Raw genomic sequence first — 19,878 nt, forward strand, 5'->3', positions numbered from 1 at the left:
CCTCTCCACTGCATTATCTCGCATCTTTATCATCCAGTCTGAAAAGACCTAGCACTGCTTGGCCCCCTGGGAACAGGAGCAGAGCTCTCACCAGCTAAAGGCACAAATGCACTGTGGCTTATGCAGTCCAGTGGAGTCCACTAAGTGCTTTCTCTATCTGAAAGATATGGAAAAGACCCAGCCAGACATGCTGTCTCATCCTTGTCACTGATGATATGGTGAAATGGAGAAAGACACGGGTCGAATTCACCTATCAGGCACTGGACTGTGGGTACACGTTTCTCATGACTGATGCACTTTGTCAGGACAAGATGAAGTGACCATTATAATGCAGTATGAGTTATAAAGAGCCTGTTTGAGAAAAAAGAAGGATGTCAAAATGCGGTGTCACTGTTTTGGTACAGCATGCACTTAGTTGTTTTCATCTATGCCAGAAAGCAGGGGAGGGCTATTAGACACACCATCTGCTAAAAACAAACTCGACTGTGGGGTTTTCACAGCACATCAGACCAGGTCATGATGTAGAAATCTGCTTCTTGAAACCTTCACAGGATGATGGGAAACTTTTGAAAATAAAGAGGCTCTACTGCACTGTGCTGTCTGTGATTTGAGACTAAGGTTCTGCCCTGTGGTAATTTAATACAGCTGAAATCAGCATTATCGGGGTCCTGTGGGTAGATCCCTGTTGTGAACAAGATTTAGGACAGGCACCGATCAATTACTTAGAAAGGCAATTCTAGACATCTTGAGGAGATTCTGTTTCACTGTTCCTACTGCTCAAAGCCCAAACTTCTTTTCTCGTCTTAAAAAGTTCATAAACATTTTATGATTATCCACCAGCAAAACAGAGAAGGATAGTGTGTTACAGAGGGGATTAATGAGAGTGAATGTGTTTGACAAAGATCAGAAAAGACTGTAACATGACTGGTCAATAGGAGAATGTCCACTCTGGAACTATAGATGTGATGAGATCTGCACTGTTCCCACTAAGAACATAGAGTGATTTGTTTCACTGGTATGGACACGGCTCAGCCAGACTCAAGGCAATAAGAGGCAGCTATTCTTTCCTCTTTTAGGAATCAAAACAAAGTCTGTGTGTGCGGGTTTGTCTGTGTGCACCTACACAAGTCTGAGCTTGTCTGGCACACTATTGTAGACCATGCGGTTTGTTTACTTTTCGAAAGAGTGCAGTAAAATACTAACTAGCCAGTTCATCATGTCACATACACTCTGCTTCAAGAGGATCATTTTTTAGCTTTCACAGATTATGTTTATTTTGCAATATCTTTTTTTTCCAATTGCAACACTTTTAGCTTTGGATTTTTAAGTTTTGCTTTTATTCCAAATTCAGTTTCACAACGGATTAGGCCAATTTATGTATTCAATAATGCTCTTGTACATAACAAAAGAAGATGTTTTCTTTTTATGTTTTGGACCAGCAGTCGCCAGCGAAATAAGAAAGGCCTGAGCAGCAAACAGAGGAAACTAGGCGGCAATTTTTTTTTTTTTCAAACATTATCTCATGAATTTTTCAGTGAATTCGTGAATGAAAGTGCAAGGCTCTAGTTTTGCTCGCCAAGCGAATAGTGAGCCCTGTTTCTTCAGGATTAAAAATAGCTGCATGAGCCGAGCTGTGCTGAGGAGAGTGACGGACTTAGAACTGAGGTCTGCATGATGTCCCCACAAAAACACAGCCTCCAATAATGTTAAAATATCATCACCAATGCCAACACAGGGATGCAGGAAATCCTACAAGATACATACTACCTCTTACTTCAGGACTAATAAAAATCTTTTGGTGAATTGTGTCTCTATTGACAAACTGTAGGATTAAGTTATTTTTTTATCCAGTCACTGGCTATGAACGCTACTGGGCTTAGGCCTGTAATCTATTTATCATCACTCCAACCCATCATATCAAATATGCAGGTATTTATTATAGAAATAGGCCTGCATGTGGGAGCTGCTCACAGGCCATTGAAAGTTCAGCAGGCTATTTGTTATTGCATGCTGCATCTCATCTGAACCATCCATCCCAATCTCATCAACCAGAGAACAGTGTAGACTAGTGGGAAAACAGTGGATAATATCTGATGTTTCGTCAAAGGCTAAACCTGTAAACCAAGTCCGAATGAATTCAGTTTGAAGATGTCTAACATTATTCCCTTTAGCGTGATTGTTGTGACAGCTTGTTCACTGTCATCCTACGGAAGTTACTCACTTGCATCTTTGTGTTTTCAAACCCAGAAGTTTGAACTCAACTGCCACACAGGTCGTCTGTCGTTACGCTAAATCTGTGACAAATGCACTCGGCTGCTTCTCTCAGGCTGTGTTTGCACCTAAATTAGTATGTAATTGTGTGGACTTGTTAATAGCTGGAATTAAACCTAATGTGATTGAAACACAATAAATTGGTCAATAATGAGACTTAACTGCGAAAAGCGCCCGCTTTACCTGTGGATGCAGTTTCCATAGCAACGGGAGGCCCTTTCCCGTAGTCCTGAAAAGGATGAAATTGTTGATCCAGGTCGTCCGCCGCCTCGTTGCCTCTCGGCTTTAATTCTTCACGTAGCTCGTCGAACCGGGTCGGTGTGTTCCCACACAGGCCGTTCCTCTCATAGTCATCCCCAAACCACTTCCCTTCCGAGCCTAGCTCCTCACCGGGCTGAGCAGACATGCTTTTTTGCTGTTGTCGGACAAAAGATATACTCGCTGCTAAGCTTTTTCTTCTCCTCCACTACCGTATACCGTATGCTGGACTGCGCAAGGATGGTTGACGGAGACAAACACACAACAATGCAGCTCCTGGCTGGCGTCTGTCAACTGAACCTAGGGTTTGTAGACGCCACAGATGAGGCGGTGTGGTCGGTCGGGGAGCAAGAGGAGAGGAGTGAGGTTGATTGTTTTAGTTCACTGCTCCGACGGTGACGTCATGGTGTCCGTTGGCACTTTATTTGGGGCAGAGTCAAATATGAAAGGCATTTTATCTTTTCAGCGTACAAATGAAGTCAAGTGCCTGACAGTGATGAAGTGAATGACAGCAACAGCTTGTTGTGGTGAAACAGGCTTCAGTGACTCTAAACACAGATAAGTCAGTAAAATTGGACGCATGGGCCAGGGGGGAGCATGATACAGACAGCGGAATTCCCAGGTCAATAATACGTAGTGAAGATGTTAAAAAAGTAGCTGTAACTTCTAATGTGTTGTGTTTGTGTGTGTTATTGTTGTTGTTTTTTTTTTAAAATTATTATTATAAACGCGTAACTATGAAATAAACAAAACCATTGTGTATTTCAGGATGTTGTGAAAATTTGTCCTGCAGTGCGGCGCCCTCACGTGGCATCTCAAAGTATGACCGCAAAAGTTTCAACATGGCTCCTTAGCAACCAGACTCTCTTGCCTGGACACAGACTGATGCCAAACATTGCTGAACTCAGATGGGCCAAAGAGTTTGTATTTTTGTTGCAGAAGTCCGCTGGTGTTGGTGTTGTTTGTCCTGGACAAATAGTGTTCGTTTTATCCGCTATGCAGGCTTGAATTTAACATATTAATTGAATTGAATACAGCCATTTAGCTAACAGTTCCAGTATCTGCGTCTTGCTAGGTAGTAGCATAACTTTAGCATGAATGTGTGGTAACATTTAGCTTAGCACAGTTTTGTATTTTTGCTAACTAAACGCAGTTATTAGTTACATATACCTCCCAGCGAGCTAATTGCCGTGGCTTTTTCAATATTTGTCCAAGACTATCAAAGGAATAAGGCAGACATTGTGCTCTGTAGTGGTAAATAAAGTGTTTCACCTAAGCTGCAGTATATTTCAGGACAAGCGATATGATTCACAGTGAGAAACAAAAGCACCGTAGTGACGAGGACGTGGTTAAAGAACTGGTGAGTATGAAACTGTTTTGGTTAAAATTATAAATTACATTCAGTTCAATATCCAGTTTTACAGCTGCCATTGACTACTTTAAATGCCTCAGTTGAACAGCTGAGAGTTTTCAGTGTATTCTTCCCCTTTCATTTCTTTTTTCATGATTATCCTGTACAACAACATTCCCAACAGTGCATGGTCAATGGAGTATCCTATGAAAAAATTGCACAAGAAGGAAGCAACATCAGCTCCCTAGAGATCTTCTTCTCTGGTTTTCCCCGCATGGTTGGCCTTTCTATCTTTTCAAGGCTCTGCCAGCTCACCATAGTTGGCCAGAATATAAAATACATTGAAGGTCTTGAGTGCTGTCCTCTGCTCTGGGAGCTCTGGGTTGTCCAGTGTCACCTGACAGTAAGTCTGTTATGTTGGTAAGATTTCTGATAGTAGACACTGCCACTGCTGATAACAGTAATGCCTTGAATGTTTATAGTCCACTAGGGGTTTATATTATGTATATTTTGCAACTTATTATTTTGCAATAGCTCTTAAGCCATATTGACTGTAACCACAATTCTCCCTTATGTGGCATTTAATTACATATCTTGCATGTATGTATCACCATATATGGATCACAACCCATAGTTTAAGAAAACAGTATCCTGTATAAGTGAATTGTACAGCATAAATCACATATGTTAAACAATAATTTTCCCCATCTTCTTTTTATTGTAGGGAATATCTGGACTGCAGAATTGTGTACAACTAGAGAAACTCTACCTTTATGATAATCAAATTTGTGAAATAAAGAATTTAGAATTGCAGGTCAATCTAGAAGTCCTGTGGCTCAACAATAACTGCATAAGTCATATACAGGTTTGGACTGTAAATTATGAATCTACATACAAAGAGCAGGTGACTAATTAAAGGACAAACCTCTAACATTAGTGGAGAAACAGGATGACAATGCCCCCAACCATAGGCAGGAAGGGTCACTGAATGGTTTTATGAGTATGAAAATGATGTGAATCATATGCTATGGCCTTTACAGTCACCAGATCTCAACTCAGTTGAACACCTGTGGGAGATTTTGCACTGATATTTTAGACAGTGCTCTCCATCACCATCATCAAAACACCAAATGAAGGAATATCTGTCGGAAGAATGGTGTCTAACCCTCCTGTAGAGATCAGAGAATCAATGCCAAGGAGCATTGAAGCTGTTCTGGCAGCATGTGGTGGCCTAACATCTTTTTAAAGAGACTTTATGTTGGTTTTTCCTTTAATTTGTCACCTCTATCTATCTATCTATCTATCTATCTATCTATCTATCTATCTATCTATCTATCTATCTATCTATCTATCCATCTATCTATCTATCTATTTGTATATCTATCTATCTGGATATTAATCACACAACACTCTACAATACGATGCGTTAACTTGTGCAATTCATTTCTGAATTTATTTATTTATTTATTGCATTAGCTCACTACAACTTGATTTTTACACAATTTTTCATCAGTATGATAAATTGAAATAGGTGTGCATGTTTTGTGAAAATACTCCTCTTTTGATCAGCTGTCTGTCATGTGTGGTTGCTGTTTTCTAAAGGGCTTGAACACGCTTCAAAACCTCAAAGAACTAAACCTTGCTGACAACATTATTGAAAAGATAGGTAGGTTTCTACTATCCTCTCTATTTTTCTGTGCAAAGTTTGATTGCGACACAGTGAGCTGTTTGAAAAAAAAAATCAAATCATTTTTAACTTCTTTTCAGGGCATAGCCTTGATCCTAATGTCAGCCTTCAGAATCTTAATCTGTCTGGGAACAAGATCAGCTCCTTTAAGGTAAGATTAAAAACAGAAATATGCTTTTGAAATTCCCTCTGTTAAATTTTCCTACTCACTTTGTAAAATCTTATTAAAATCCTTGGTCTCAAAAAAGGGCATTTCCAAATTCTTGTGAAATGTCGAGGTCTCGGCCAGTTCAGATTTTCAATCACACCTACAATGGACTGGCTGCACAAGGCCTTCTGTGAGCTATTGAGAAGCATAATTTCAATTTTTGTTATTGCAGATTCAGCGATATTCACACATGATTGCCTCTTTTAAAGAAATTAATCTTAACAAACAATGCTTTTGATATGCAGGTTCGCGTTAGTCAATTATACATTTTGGACATACTGTAGCTGACACAGTCATGCAGAGCGTTTAGAATGGGTCATTGTCTAGTCCAAGGTCATTCTGACAGGAAACACAAAAGGTTTTGTGGCTCTAAATTTGATTGGATTAACACCTCAGATCATGTTCCTGCAATCAGCCTTTTGTCCTACCCCGGTTGTCTTTAAGAAATGTAATTATTGTCATTCAACATACTGAGTGTCCAGTACATTGCAAAAACCGCGGAATCAAAGAGGAATGTTTTTCAGTTCTTCAGAGCCTTTGCTTCCTTTGCTCCAGGGCGACATTTCTTTTTAGTTGCTGTAAAGCATGTATGGAGGAAAAAAAAAGTCTAATATTTAGACTTCTTTTTCAGTGTGTACAGGGACTGTAGTTCCTTTAACACTATCCACCAATTACAACTTTTCTCAATTGCTTTGATGCAATTCACATATCAGAAACGTCATTCTAACGACTCTTAATGCAGTTCTCTAAACAGTTCATCATTTCCCCACACACATTAGCATTTTCCATTTTCCATTGTGTTTGTACAAACACTATAAACGTGACTCATATCACAATTGTGTCAATATCTGTCAAATTATTGCAATATGATTTTTATTTGCCCATTGTTCAGTTGTAAGAGAAGCACATATTCTCAACCTTGTATCACAGGTGCATGTCATAGATAGAGATGACAGACTGGATGCCTCTTGTGGGATTTCAGATTTTGCCCTGCAAAGTCATTTTTGATTTATACAGGTGTGTGTGTGTGTATATATATATATATATATATATATATATATATACCATCTCTTTCTAATTAATACAAATGCAACAGTTACTGGAGCATGTATGCTGCATATTGTAAAATAAATGTCTGTCAAATCTGCTGTTTGTTTAAAGAATATGAAAACAAACAAAACAAGCTAAAGCTAAAAAATTGACTAAATAGAATCTTTAAGGCCACAACTTGCTTGGGATGGACAGAAAACTTGCCCTCTTACTAGCGTGTGTGCTCTGTTGTTTTTGTAACAGGAGCTGACTCTGCTTGCCTGCTTACCCAATCTGAGAGTACTTGCACTGAAGGACCCCACATCAACCCCAAACCCAGTGTGTCTGCTGTGTAACTATGCCACACACGTTGTTTACCACATGCCAGGCCTCCAGCGACTTGACACCTATGACGTCTCAAGCAAGCAAGTCAAGGAAGCAGCTGAGGTATTGAGAAGACCACCAGGACTCTGTGTTATACTAACTGATCTCACCTGGGTCTCTAACGGGCTCTCCAGAAGATACCAAGTCTCTTGGTTTATTTAATCTGTTAAATGAGTACTGCAGTGAAATTGTTCTAATAATGATTTATGTCAGTTGCTAATGGTTTGCTTAAATCTCTAATATTTATTAAATGTCTCTTAGGTTGCTTCAGAAAAACATTTTACATCACAAATATTTTTTCTGAATTTGTTTGTGCCAGTGCACAGATTTTTTTCATATTTAAATCCAATACATACTTCTTAATAAATTGATAAATCAATGAAATGATTTACCTTTATATTACCTTACATTACATTGAGTGGAATTTAAGATGAGGTTCTATTGTTTAAACAATGCATGTCCATATAAAACATATATTATACAGTTATCACCTGTTGCAGCTCTACATTCTATGTGGCCTGTTGGATTTTTTTAGCCTGCAGTATGACTCTGTGCTTTTTGTTTTTTTAGTCCACTGTGATGAAGAAAATTATGTACTACAACATGCGTGTACGTACTGCTCAAAGGAACCTGGCAGAGACTCGGTTCAGTCTGATAGAGAGGAAGAAAACTCTGCTGCAGTTACCTGAAGAATGTGTTAGGACACTCAGTCATGCCCTCAAAAATGTATGTACAATGCTTCATACTGTAACATGAGTACAGGATAAGGTATTAAGGTGGCATCTCCAGCTTCAGATTGCTCTAATTGTTCAAAGTTTAGAGAGCTGTTGTCATTTGTACACATTCCCAGCTTGAACGTGAGCTCTCCAAGGTGCTGGCTGGTTGTAAGAAGTCCACTTGCACGTTGGAGGATGAACCAGGAGGACAGACCCACCTGGTGGAGGGTTCATCCGACAGATGTGATCCATTCACTGACATCAGTCGTAATCCTGCAATGGAGTCCAAAATACTCATCAAGATGGAAGCACTGAGGGAGAGACTGACAATATGGACGAGGAGGCTGGATGAGTTAGTTTGCATACTTTGATAAGATACAGAGAAAATTTAAACATGCTTTGCACAATTTAATCTCTTGTAGCACAGTACATTTATCTATATTTAAGCATCTGAACATGAAGTTGGTAACGAAGTATACCTTCAATGTGAATAAATAATTTTCCTTCTTTTGTATTCAGGATTGAAGCCTGTTATGAGCGGGATTTGGCCCAAGCCACAAACATGATGGAATATACAGTCCAGTTTTTGTTGATGGAGTTAGAAAATGTTGGAAATATTCGTTTGGAGGAGGGATGCTCCACAGACCCTTGGTAATTATTTGGTATTATTATTTGTAACTTCAACCATCATGTAATTTACCATTGGATGGGGAAATCAAAAACAAACTTTACTAAACTCAGACTTTTTCTGCTATGTGCACAACAGGTTTACTTCCTGTTGCGACCTTCTGCTGTCCCGTTTCTCTCAGTCAGACTACAGGGCTCACGGCATCACCGGCATTAAGATCAATAGAGTTATCCGCATCTACAACAGTGCTTTGAGGCTTCGCTTTGAGGACAAACTTCATAGCTTGCTAGCCAGCGAAGACACTGGTATCTCTTCACAGTAAGTAAAACTGGACTGTAATGGAAAAGGATGATAACTGGGTTTTTAACAATAACCTTAAGATTAGTATTGTCCTTTGTAACAGGACTTCAGGTATTAGTTTAAATCTTACGTGGGTATAACTTTTTAAGCAGGAATTACAGACGTCGCCTGGAGCACTTGTTCTACATAGCCGAAACTGAAAAAAACAGTGAGAAGGAAGAACTTTTGTGCATTCTGGAGGAGGGCTTCAAAACTGCAGAACAATATAAGGTGCGTATACTGCTATAATTGTAAGCTCTAAGAATCCACCCACACAACACCCAGAATGTATCACTCTGAGCATTAAGAGAAAAATTTGAGCTCATAAGTCACTACTCTCTGCAACGATGTAGAGAGAAATTATGAAAAGGAATTCCTACAAAATCGAAAAAAAGTTTATTAAGCTAAATGAGTAACAGAAGGAAGGAAAAGTTCATTAGTGTGAAACTCTTAATTTATTTATTTAAGTCTTGTATGGGAAATTTTACACAATAGTCCCCCCTTTTGTTTACAGATTTAACTACACAAGTTATTGAATCTACTGATGTTATTTTCACATGTTGACTTTGAATTAGGCCTTGGGGAGAGAGGGTGCCATACCTTTATCCAACAGCCTGAGTGTGACCGAACAGCCCAGAATGGAACAGACTCTACGCCTGGCCAGCCACTGTAATTCCATGGATACAGTCCCATTCAGGCACGGTGGGTTAGTTTTGCTCACAGTATTATATCCTCTTATTCCCCTTAGCACACCGCTGTTTTTTTCTTTAAAAGCTGAAAAGCTAGTGTTTTTTACCCGTAGGTCAGATTATTGTTTCCAAAGTGTTTGTCGGTCACAGCATGCCTATCCGAGAGGGAGAACCAGTGGACAGAAGCAGCCATCCCAGAGTCTGCTCTGTATATCGCAATGTGGACACTAAGTGCAGAACTGCAGTGAGTGAAGGTATGTGGCATATCAAAAGGCATGAAAAGAATGATTTTTCAGTAGCTGTACAATGTCATTGCATCTCTGTGTGTTTTCCATTCAGGGAGACCTCGCTCCTCAAAAACTAACACTGGTCCTGAGTGCAGCCCCAGACGAAGACGGTGGTTTGTGTTTGACCATGAACTAGTCTTGCCTGAGTACATCATATATTTTGAATATATAACCGGGGTAATTAATTCATTGCTTTTGTTACCGTTTGATAACTTATGACATGCTACATGGGTTATTAATCCATGGACCAATTCTCTTCTACTTGTTTATGTGTCCTCTCAGATTGTTTGATATCTGCCCATTTGACTGTAACTTAAAATTATTCAAAATTGAAGCCTTTGTTAAACTCCCCTTGATCTTGCAATTAACATAATGAAGACCGCCTTGGAGATTACAGCAGTTCATTTTTTTTAATTCGAGCAAAAATCAGAATAGTAAAATAAATGCTCAGTCATGCTGAGCTCTGATTTGATCAAAATCAAGCAGCAAGGTTTTTACCTAAATCTCAGAGATGGTAAAACAGATCATTCTTATTTTGTGTGTCTTCGCTGGTTACATACTTGTTGTAAATGCTACAAGTTAAGAATTATGAACTTACCCAGCAGTTTATATGCTTTAAACTTTTTGATGTGCTGTTATTAGAACCATGAACAACCTGCATTGCCAAGACGCAGCACAGACAGACAGGAAGCTCCTTCCAATGATATCATCCTGGACAAGGAAGTCCTCAACATGGAACCTGTGCTGAAAGCGCTGCCCAAGTTGTTGAGCTTGGATGACAAAATTCTGCTTAATGTGGCCAGAGCCAATGTCCTGAGTCAGATCACTGTAAGTATTCTGCCTCGTCACATGGCAGCTTCATTTAGAATTTTTTTCTAATTAATAATAAACTATCTTCATTGTTCTTAATCTTCAGGTACTGAACCTTCATGGCAACAGTCTGAGCAAGATAAAGGAGATTTCCCACCTAACGGCTCTGCGGCATCTTACCATCTGCTTCAATGAGTTCAGACGCCTTGATGACATTTCTCACATGGTAGGAGTGACAATAGAAAATTATGTTATTGAGTTTTTAATAGCAACTTGCCTCTGTAACACATTAACACATGTAGTACGGATTTACTTTATATCAATTTCAACCATAGCATAAAGCGGAAACTTCATCCATTGTCTCTCTTACCAAAATCACAGCCCAACCTTGAGTTTTTGGATGCGAGCTATAACCACCTGGTGACCCTAGAGGGGCTGAGGGGGTTGGGACAACTCAAAGAGCTTGATTTGCGCTGGAACAAGTTGACCAAAGCCAGAGAAGATACGGCAGTGCTAAGAAAACATACACCTGCACTTCTCAAGCTTGACACTCGATACAACCCCTGGAACAGGGTGCGTGATCAACAATAGAATTAAATCTAAATACAAACAGGTTGAAGCTCAAAAATATTAACACTAATTCCATAGTTAGTATATAAATACAGTATGTGCTACAATGTTCCGTAAGTGACCTGCAATAAGGCACCACGAGGAGGTATACAGTGAAGCTGTTTTTCTCCTTCCAGCCGCAGGCAGTCAGACTGACCATGCTGGGACATCTAACAACACTCACACACCTGGATGATGTGGTGGTAGCAGAGGAGGAGGCTGCTGATGCTGTTCACATGGCTGCTGGCTCCAAAATTAATGAGGTCCCAATTGCAGATGCAGATATTAATGTTGATGTACTGATACTTAATGGTCAATTTTTATTTTCTTGGGGCAGGTCACAGTAAGAGGATGCTACATTTTTTATAAAACCAAATGTGGATTGATAGCTTACAAATAAGTGGTCATGTGCTTCAGTGCAGTTTTCAGTGTGTGAACATCCATATTTCAGAATGTACTGTAATTCAATCATACCCGTTGGCACTCTGCTCACAGGCATGCCTTCTGGCTCACTCGCGTACCAACAGTGATCGTCCCCGCAGTCTCAGCCTGCTGTCAACAGCCCAGCTCCTAGGTCTTCTCAATCCATCACCCTGGGGGCTCAGTCAAGAGCTGGAGCCAGACTGGACTGCAAAGGTGAGCTTCAGTGTGTGGGTTTCACTGTAAACGAGTGATTTCTAAAAATGCATTTATAAGGTTTTAGGAAAGTACTAATATCATGGAGTGACCAGACTGTATGATGTTTATACTATGTCATTTATAATTTAAATTTCAATGCAGTTTTAACATCTTTGATAATGTATACATTTCTCATGAGTTTTTGACCCTAAAACTTTTACCAGATCACAGCCCTGAACCTTGACAGCCAGAGGATTTCCAAGCTGATCAATCTGAATAAACTGGTGAACTTGCGCTGGGCTTCCTTTAATGACAATGACATCTCTAAAGTGGAGGGACTGGACAGCTGCCTGAAGCTGGAAGAACTTTCCCTAAACAACAACAGCATCAGCACACTCAGTGGTCAGTCACAACTTGACAATAAAGATGGAAAATCACACCATTATGATAGTTTGTTGTTTATCGGCTGTTTTATGACTGGATAAAACCAAATCAAACAAAAAACCTTATTGATTTGTTGTCATATCTTATACCTAGACGGAACCCACAGTAACCATTAGAATTTTTCTGTCTCTCTTTGCTTTCTGTTTCTTTAGGTCTGTCAAAACTGCATTGCCTAAATAAACTGAGTGTAGATGGGAATCAGCTCTCTAGTCTGGATGCTTCAGTCCTTGATCAGCTGCCCAACCTGTCCTTTCTGTCTGTGGAGAACAACCGTATCAGTTCCCTGCATGGTATCCAAAGGGTTCGCTCCGTTCTTGAACTCTACATTGGCAACAATGAGATTTCTACATCACGAGACATCTACTATCTAAAGGCAAGAGTTTAATAAACAAAAACATTCATGGTATACCCTATGACCTCAGAGAGAAATTAGTTCCTATGTGTGAGATTTTCCCTACATTTTTATTGTATTGTTTTAGCCCATATGCCACATCTTCTTTTCAGGGACTGACAAACCTCATCATCCTGGATCTTTATGGGAATCCTTTAGTGGAGAGACTGGAAAACTATCGGATATATGTGGTGTTCCACCTTCCCTCCCTGAAAGCACTGGATGGGATTGCAGTCGTATGTGCCATTTGAACCTCTCAGATATATATTATTTATATATGATATATATTGCTGGAGACGACATTATTATATCCAGTATTTGGTAATTGCTTTTTTTTTCTAGGAAGTGACTGAGTGTGAAAGTGCAAAGGATATGTTTGGAGGGAGACTAACCCCTGACATGGTAGCTGAGAAGCTGGGCAACTCTAACTACACAGACATCACCTACCTCACCTTGCAGTCCTGCTCCATTAGGTAATAGCTGACAGATAAGCATGCAAGTAATATATATAATATATAAGCAAAATGAACATAATTTTAGTGATTGATTATGTTGAAAAATTAGGCAATGACAAAAATGTGTAATCAAAAGTGTTTTTTCCCCCCACAGGATGGTTGATCTGTCTCCAGCAGACCTGTTCAGTAGTCTGCGTAGTGTAAACTTGGACCACAACAACCTCACCTCTTTCTCTGGCCTCATTTACCTGCCCAACATCAAAGTACAAATTACACTGGTTTAAAAATCAAAAATCTGGCTTTAAATGCAATTAAGTTTTGGAACAATAAATAATCTTCAATGTCCTCTGCGCAGGCTCTGTGTCTGAACTACAACCACATTGAGTCCATCCTTCCCAGACAGAAGACTCAGGCTCATCTGACAAACAGACAGATACTCTACAGCAAAGTCCACTCCAGTGGTTATGGTCAACAGAGCCCATCCAAAGGCAACAGGTAACACAGTTCTTAATTCAGTAATTTGTATGTTTTTATATTTTCCAATGTTACACTTTTGCCAAATGTGAAGTATGAACATCAACTGACTGTGTAGACTATAACCATTAGGGGGCAGCACTGACCAGCCAATGTATGAAGTGTTGTGACACTTAAAAGATTTCTGTTACAGTTGTTGCCCACAAATATAAATACAGTAAAACTTAGTTGTTAACATAGTTTCAAGATATTTTAATTTGATTCAAAATATGTTAATATTTATTCTTTCTAGAGATATTGTCCCTAAAATAAACGGAATATCTAAATATTGGTTTGAATTGTCAGTATATTGTATATGATATGATCTTTCAGTCACATTATCCTTTTGTAGAACCCAGTACATAGGCGCTTGTGCTGTGACAGGCATGCTTTTGTTTGCCCTGCCTTTATGTGGTCTGCACCTGTGAGGTCTGACTAGTTAAATGAGGCAGCAGGAGGCAGAGCAAGATGTTCATTTAACCACAGAGGTTGCAAACTGTCATTCTGTGACTGTGTTTAAGGGAAACTGGGCCCACTGGCTGCCTGGAGCCACTGATGGGCAGCCTGGAGGTGCTGCATTTGAGTCACAATGGCATCTCCAATATGGCCAATCTGCAGCTCAGCAGGCTCACCAATCTTAAAGCCCTCTTCCTTCAAGGTATGTATGGTTGATGTACTAACCCTCCCTCACAAAGCCTGCTAAAAATGCAGTGTATAAAGCCTGTGAAAAGGCAAGCACTGAGAGCAAAGTCTCCCATAGACCTAAGGCCAGGTGGGTGATGAGACTGGAAGAAAAGGATGACTGACTTTCTTTTCACCAGCTTTTGATGGGTTTTGATTGAGTTTTGCTTTGTTAGTGTGATTTGTCCCACCAAGTCGACCTTACTTGTCCTTTTTTTCCCTGTTTGCTGAGAAACCTTTTGAAGCTGTCTCTGTAATTTCAATGCTTTTTACACAAGGGGCAACAAAAAATACCTGGCAAATGTTTATATAACCTTAAAATGCCACCTTTTATATTGTCTAGGGTGTGCAATTTACACTTGTATTTTTTGTTAGAAATAAATATTATTTTTTGACATGTCTTTGCATTGTTTTGATAAGGTTTGCCCTCTCACTAGGTAATGAGATCAGCCAGGTGGAAGGATTGGAGGGGCTTCACCAACTCAGAGAGCTTGTGTTAGACAGGAACCGGATCAAAGCCCTGGCTGAGAACTCTTTCATTGCCCAGAAGGTCCTACTAGAACTGCACCTAACAGAGAACCGGATCCGGGAGCTCAACCATCTCAATCCTATGACTGAGCTCCGCAAGCTCTTTCTTGGCATGAACAAGCTGCAGGTATTCTCCTCCAGCAGCAGTTGCCTCATAACATGCTGAATATTTTGAATGTTTATATTCAGGTTTTTAATAAAACTGCATATTCAGATTTTCAATTAAAGTGCCTGAATGACTCACACCATCCTGAGGTGACCTCCAAGGTCACAGTCAGCTTTTGTGTAGTTTCTGATTTAACACCAACTTTTACTGATTAGTTGTTATGCAAAATGTGTCAGATGTTTAACAATGTATTTCATTCAGCATGCAGCAGTATTACTTTTTCCTGCATTTGCAAAGTAAGACATGAAGTATAGTAATCATGAGTCATTACCACCCCACTGTGGCATGCGAGGGGTAGCATTAAGGAGAATCAAGTTTGATTGAAGGTCAGGGCCGTGTGTATGAAGAAAGAGGGGAACAATCAGGACAACGTGTAATCAGCTTCTCAGTCTGCATCTCCTTCTCACCCATGGCGAGTGATTTGCACTTTTGTTGCCAGTTCCCTCTTCCCTTTACTTCCTTAATGTTTTCATGTATTCAATTAAGACATAAAATACAGCAATCATCCCAGCGCAACAGTCCTCTCAGTGGGGGCGTCTTTGAATTGAAGCCAAATCTGAGCATAAACCTGGGAATGAGAGAAAACACCCCCATGCCCTGTTGTGGGGCCAAACTCTTTCATGAGATTAATGAGAGCTCACACATGTAATCTCTCTCATCAGCTGCTTCTATCCCCCTACACCAAAGTTATGAAAGGTTCAGGCCTGATACATACAGTATGTCTCTATCATCAGAAACCAGTGGGAAAGAACAGTTAAATGAAGGGGTAGGGAGTGAAAAAGAACTTTAAATAATCTTTGTTTCTCTGCTTTTTGTAGGACATCTCAGAGCTTGATAAACTAGAAGTTCTTCCTTCGCTGACGGAGCTTTCAGTTGTTGGCAATCCCGTGAGTAACATCAGTGTTTTGCATTGAACACAGTAAGATTGTGAAATTGTGAATTGGTAACGCTTATTATCTGCAGTTAGTTTGCTATTATGAGCTTGCACAATGAAGTAGGTCCATTAGCCTTCAGTCTCAGGACACTTTGAACTCTTTCACTCACAAACAAATTATCAGAAGCATCACAGGCTCAGTTTCTCACTTGCACAATCCAAAACACTAACCCAGTGTAACTCTGTGGTTCCAAATTAAGCGATTACATGATGGCCCGTCTGCTGTGCTTCAAACTGGCCGGCATCAGAGACAAATCTGTTGACCAAATGGCAGGGCGCTGTTGGCCCGCTGACATCACCCATCTGGAGCTCATGGATCAGGCCTGAGCAGAGCATGCAGCTCCCCATCGTCCATAGGGCCATGCTCAGCTGTGGTAGCCTCCCATCCCCCTTCTCTTCCCATAGGGGGGATTTAATCCTGCCAGGGGGTAGAGGCCAACAGCCACCCTGGAGACAATACCTCCTGCTGTTGACCGCATGAGATCGCTACTTCACCCATGTTCCCTAGCCAAACTCTTCTCCACTGGGCATCCATTGGCACACACTCATAACTTAATCATAACAGCAGTGTCCTGCAGGAACATACAGTTCTGTAACTGGAAAGGCTGGATTTGTGTGCTGGCCAGAGGGTGTCCGCAGCTGGGCAGGGAACTATCTGCTACTGTCATCTGGTTCACTAGAATAGCTGCTGGGAACATGATAACTACGTTGGGACCCACATAGCATCATATTAATCCCAGATGTCACAGGCAGACTTCATTCAGGCTCCAATATTAAAATTGTTGAATGCTAGTTGAGGTCAGTGTAATTTATTACCTGTAGATTCATCAAATGTGAATTTTTGTTATGCTAGGTGGCCCGCAATTCTCTCCACAGACCAGCAGTGGTGCTCCATCTGTCCCGCTTGCAGGTCCTGGATGGAGTGATGGTCACTCTGGAGGAAAGGACCAGGGCCGAACTCCTCAGTGGTGATCCATCAGTAAGAAGATATCATGCATTCTTACTTAGAAACACTCACACACGTATACACATACATACAAAGTTGTAGCCAAGTTATGTCCTTAGTGTTTATACAGTATTTTTTGTTACATTTTACAAATAAAAGTTACCCTTGGATTGAATTTTATAAGGTGATTCCATTATATTTATATTTTTATATACAATACAAATAAATTTACATTTTTTAGGCCAAAAAATAATAATAAATAAATACAGCCCTCAGTATTTCTTTTTGGTTTCTCATCATCGTGAGGCATGATTTATTGGGATTACAGACCTCAGTTTCTCTAAAGTGCTGGCTACAGCACTGCATATACACATTCATACAGCACATATACATTTTTTTAACCTTTATTTATTCAGGGTATTGAAACCAAGAGGAAAGCCCTCTTTTACAGGAATGCCCTGATCCTGCTGGCCACAGAGCAGCTCCACTGGAGCAGTAAGGGTTGAGGGCCTTGCTCTTAACCCCATTGTTGATGAGGGAAGGACACTCAGAGTTAATCCTGCCTGTCAGAGGACTGAACTGACAACCTTCTGGTCAAACACAAGTTCGTTTCTCTAACATTTAGGCCCACAATGCCCGAATGGAGTCACTTATAGCAAATTTAAGTAAGTAAGTTGGCAGGAAAGGAATCTGTTATCCCCACACTATGCTACTGTACTTCTCCTCTTGCATTTCAATCATGACTGATTTACAAATGAACAAGGACCTTGCTTACATAAAAGCAAATAATGGGCCTTATCATGTAAGATGTAGTCCAACTGAAAGAAACAAAATGACAACAACCAGATAGCAACCACCAAAAAAGGGTAAAAGCCTGGATCAAACTCTTTCAGTCTGACTGATCTGATGTTCATGTAATGAGAGACCAGGGCAGTAATTCTCCTGCAGCTCTGAATTAAAAGCAGCCTAAGCCTGCTGGCATCATCCTGCTGATTAGATGAAATGTGCCCGGCCGATAACGCACCAGTGGATTTACCCCCTATTAGCCAGGTCAACATGACCCCCTCTGCTTGTTAATCGTCGATGTGGAATGACAGAGCAGAGATCAAGGGTTTTCTCATTAAAAACACAAACACAGACCTCCTCTTATTGAATATCATAACTGCCATCTCAGTTGTCACTCTCAATCTATGCCTGTGACTGATTTTGTTTGAATTTGAGCATTGTTATTGATGAGTAGTAATTACTATTCCCCTGAAAGATGCTTATATATGTGAAAAAACAAGCAATCTAATCACCAATTCCCTGCAAAGTGTGTGGGTAGAGTGGACACACTGCAGTGTAGCCATGGAAGGGTGGAGGAAAAAAGAAAGTTATAATTAGGATTCATATGTTAGTGAGGTCGAAGACATTGAGTTCGCCCTTTAGCTGCTTAAGAGATCATTTTTGCGAATGTGAATATTTTCTTATGTTTTTCATTGTATCCTGACCTGTAGAATTACTTGTGCCTTTCATAAGCTCCCTTTTTAATATTTCTCTTACAGCCATGCTCCCAGTGCCCTGGAGCTTCCCTTCCTACCACTGAAATAAACCTACCTGGACTGTTACCCCTCATGCCTCGAAATACCCCTCTAAGAGGAATGAGTATAAGTGGAGGACTGCAAACTTTTATGCATGGGCACGATATCCTGTCAAGTAACATGGATGAAGCCCAATCTCATTACATATACAAGCGTGAGTGTGACATGAGTTTTTCAACAGATAGAATTTCACATCACACTAAACTTCACATCTCTATTTATAGTGTTTTATGAAATTGAGAATTCTGTTTTTTAAAGCTCAAATACAAGAGGAAGGACTGGCAATTGGTTATTAAAATATTCCAGATAACTGTTATGAGTTAAGGCGACCACTGGTTTGACACTCTTGGTTCCTAATCTACGCTCTTGGGTTTATTTCCAATATCAGACAAGAAGCACAAGCACAGTAATGTTTCTCGAAGCGGCCAGACTGACATTACCTTAAGACAAATCCGAAGAACAGGAAACAACCTGCCGACCACGGGTCTCCTGTCTGATGGAAACAGAGTCATCATCACATATCACAACCAGGAGCAAGACAGCAGGTAATTAATTCTAGAGGTATGATTATTTTTCTTTAATATGCGAGTGATCTGTTTAAATGACAAAAGAAAAGACCATGACTGTTTCCTTACGCTTGTTGTATTCCAGATTCCCAAATGGTGGTAAACCTCCACCCATGTAGCAGCCAGAAGACACTGATACTTGTCAATCAGCCATGACTGTGGTGTGGTGATATACTATAGCACCGTGGCATGCAGGACATTAAAATATATCTTAATGGTGGTGTTTTTTGCCTTAATGTCTATGAGCACCTTCATACCTTTACTTATTCAATGAGGAAAATGTCAAAGGGCATTTAAAGTGCCTTTTGCGTTTGAACACAGCAATAAATAACTTTCTCTAGATGTTTAAAAATGCAAATTACATTTTGATAAATCTCCTTCACTGTTAGTTTAAACAAAAATCAGAGGCATGTAGTGCATCCCTTTCAAATGCATTTATAATGACTGATTTTATTTTCTATCCACATATGAGGATCACTAACCATGGTAATCTGAGGATGAAAGGTTTTGGTGTCATTTCTACCATCCTATCCTCTGCCCCAAAAACACCCACAGATGTAGGGGCGTGTGAGGCTGGCATGCTGCGTCCATCAGGTCAAATGCATCCCCAACAAGTGGATAATCCAGCTTTAGCACACCTCTCTGTGGACAATAATCTGCAGTCACTCAGATAAAGATGTAATCTTGAATGAGGCCCAAATGGATTTCATCATGTTAGCCTCTTTTCAGAAAGCTCACCGTAGTTTTGCCTCTAATAGGCAAATCTCGTGTGTTGTAGCTGGAAATGAAC

At 40.2% G+C, this 19,878-nt stretch overlaps 2 protein-coding genes across 2 annotated transcripts in view; one reads left to right on the plus strand and one right to left on the minus strand.

Moving 5' to 3' along the window:
• Window positions 1–2,881, minus strand: part of rtn1a (reticulon 1a) — a 20,080-nt gene extending 17,199 nt beyond the window's left edge. The window contains exon 1 of the mRNA XM_023398609.2: window positions 2,455–2,881. Coding sequence (XP_023254377.1) covers window positions 2,455–2,677 — 223 coding nt within the window. The 5' untranslated portion in view covers window positions 2,678–2,881. The remainder of the gene's footprint in view (window positions 1–2,454) is intronic.
• A 660-nt stretch (window positions 2,882–3,541) lies between these two features.
• On the plus strand, window positions 3,542–19,308 carry lrrc9 (leucine rich repeat containing 9). Its single transcript, XM_087171341.1, has 32 exons — window positions 3,542–3,889; window positions 4,065–4,283; window positions 4,605–4,745; window positions 5,483–5,546; window positions 5,648–5,718; window positions 7,069–7,251; window positions 7,759–7,914; window positions 8,039–8,256; window positions 8,424–8,555; window positions 8,671–8,850; window positions 8,982–9,102; window positions 9,447–9,573; window positions 9,674–9,814; window positions 9,900–10,024; window positions 10,490–10,675; window positions 10,764–10,883; window positions 11,039–11,230; window positions 11,404–11,529; window positions 11,762–11,902; window positions 12,109–12,286; window positions 12,481–12,701; window positions 12,833–12,955; window positions 13,062–13,192; window positions 13,329–13,437; window positions 13,530–13,669; window positions 14,209–14,345; window positions 14,806–15,023; window positions 15,881–15,949; window positions 16,850–16,975; window positions 18,487–18,676; window positions 18,911–19,067; window positions 19,174–19,308. The coding sequence occupies exons 1-32, from the start codon at window positions 3,833–3,835 to the stop codon at window positions 19,205–19,207; spliced, it is 4,533 nt and encodes a 1,510-aa protein (XP_087027467.1). The 5' UTR covers window positions 3,542–3,832; the 3' UTR covers window positions 19,208–19,308.
• The last annotated feature ends 570 nt before the right edge of the window (window positions 19,309–19,878 follow it).

This window comes from Seriola lalandi, unplaced genomic scaffold, assembly GCF_002814215.2.
Source record: "Seriola lalandi dorsalis isolate HSWRI2012SDOR001 ecotype SW California unplaced genomic scaffold, Sedor1 jcf7180002049666, whole genome shotgun sequence".
NCBI classification, from domain to species: domain Eukaryota; kingdom Metazoa; phylum Chordata; class Actinopteri; order Carangiformes; family Carangidae; genus Seriola; species Seriola lalandi.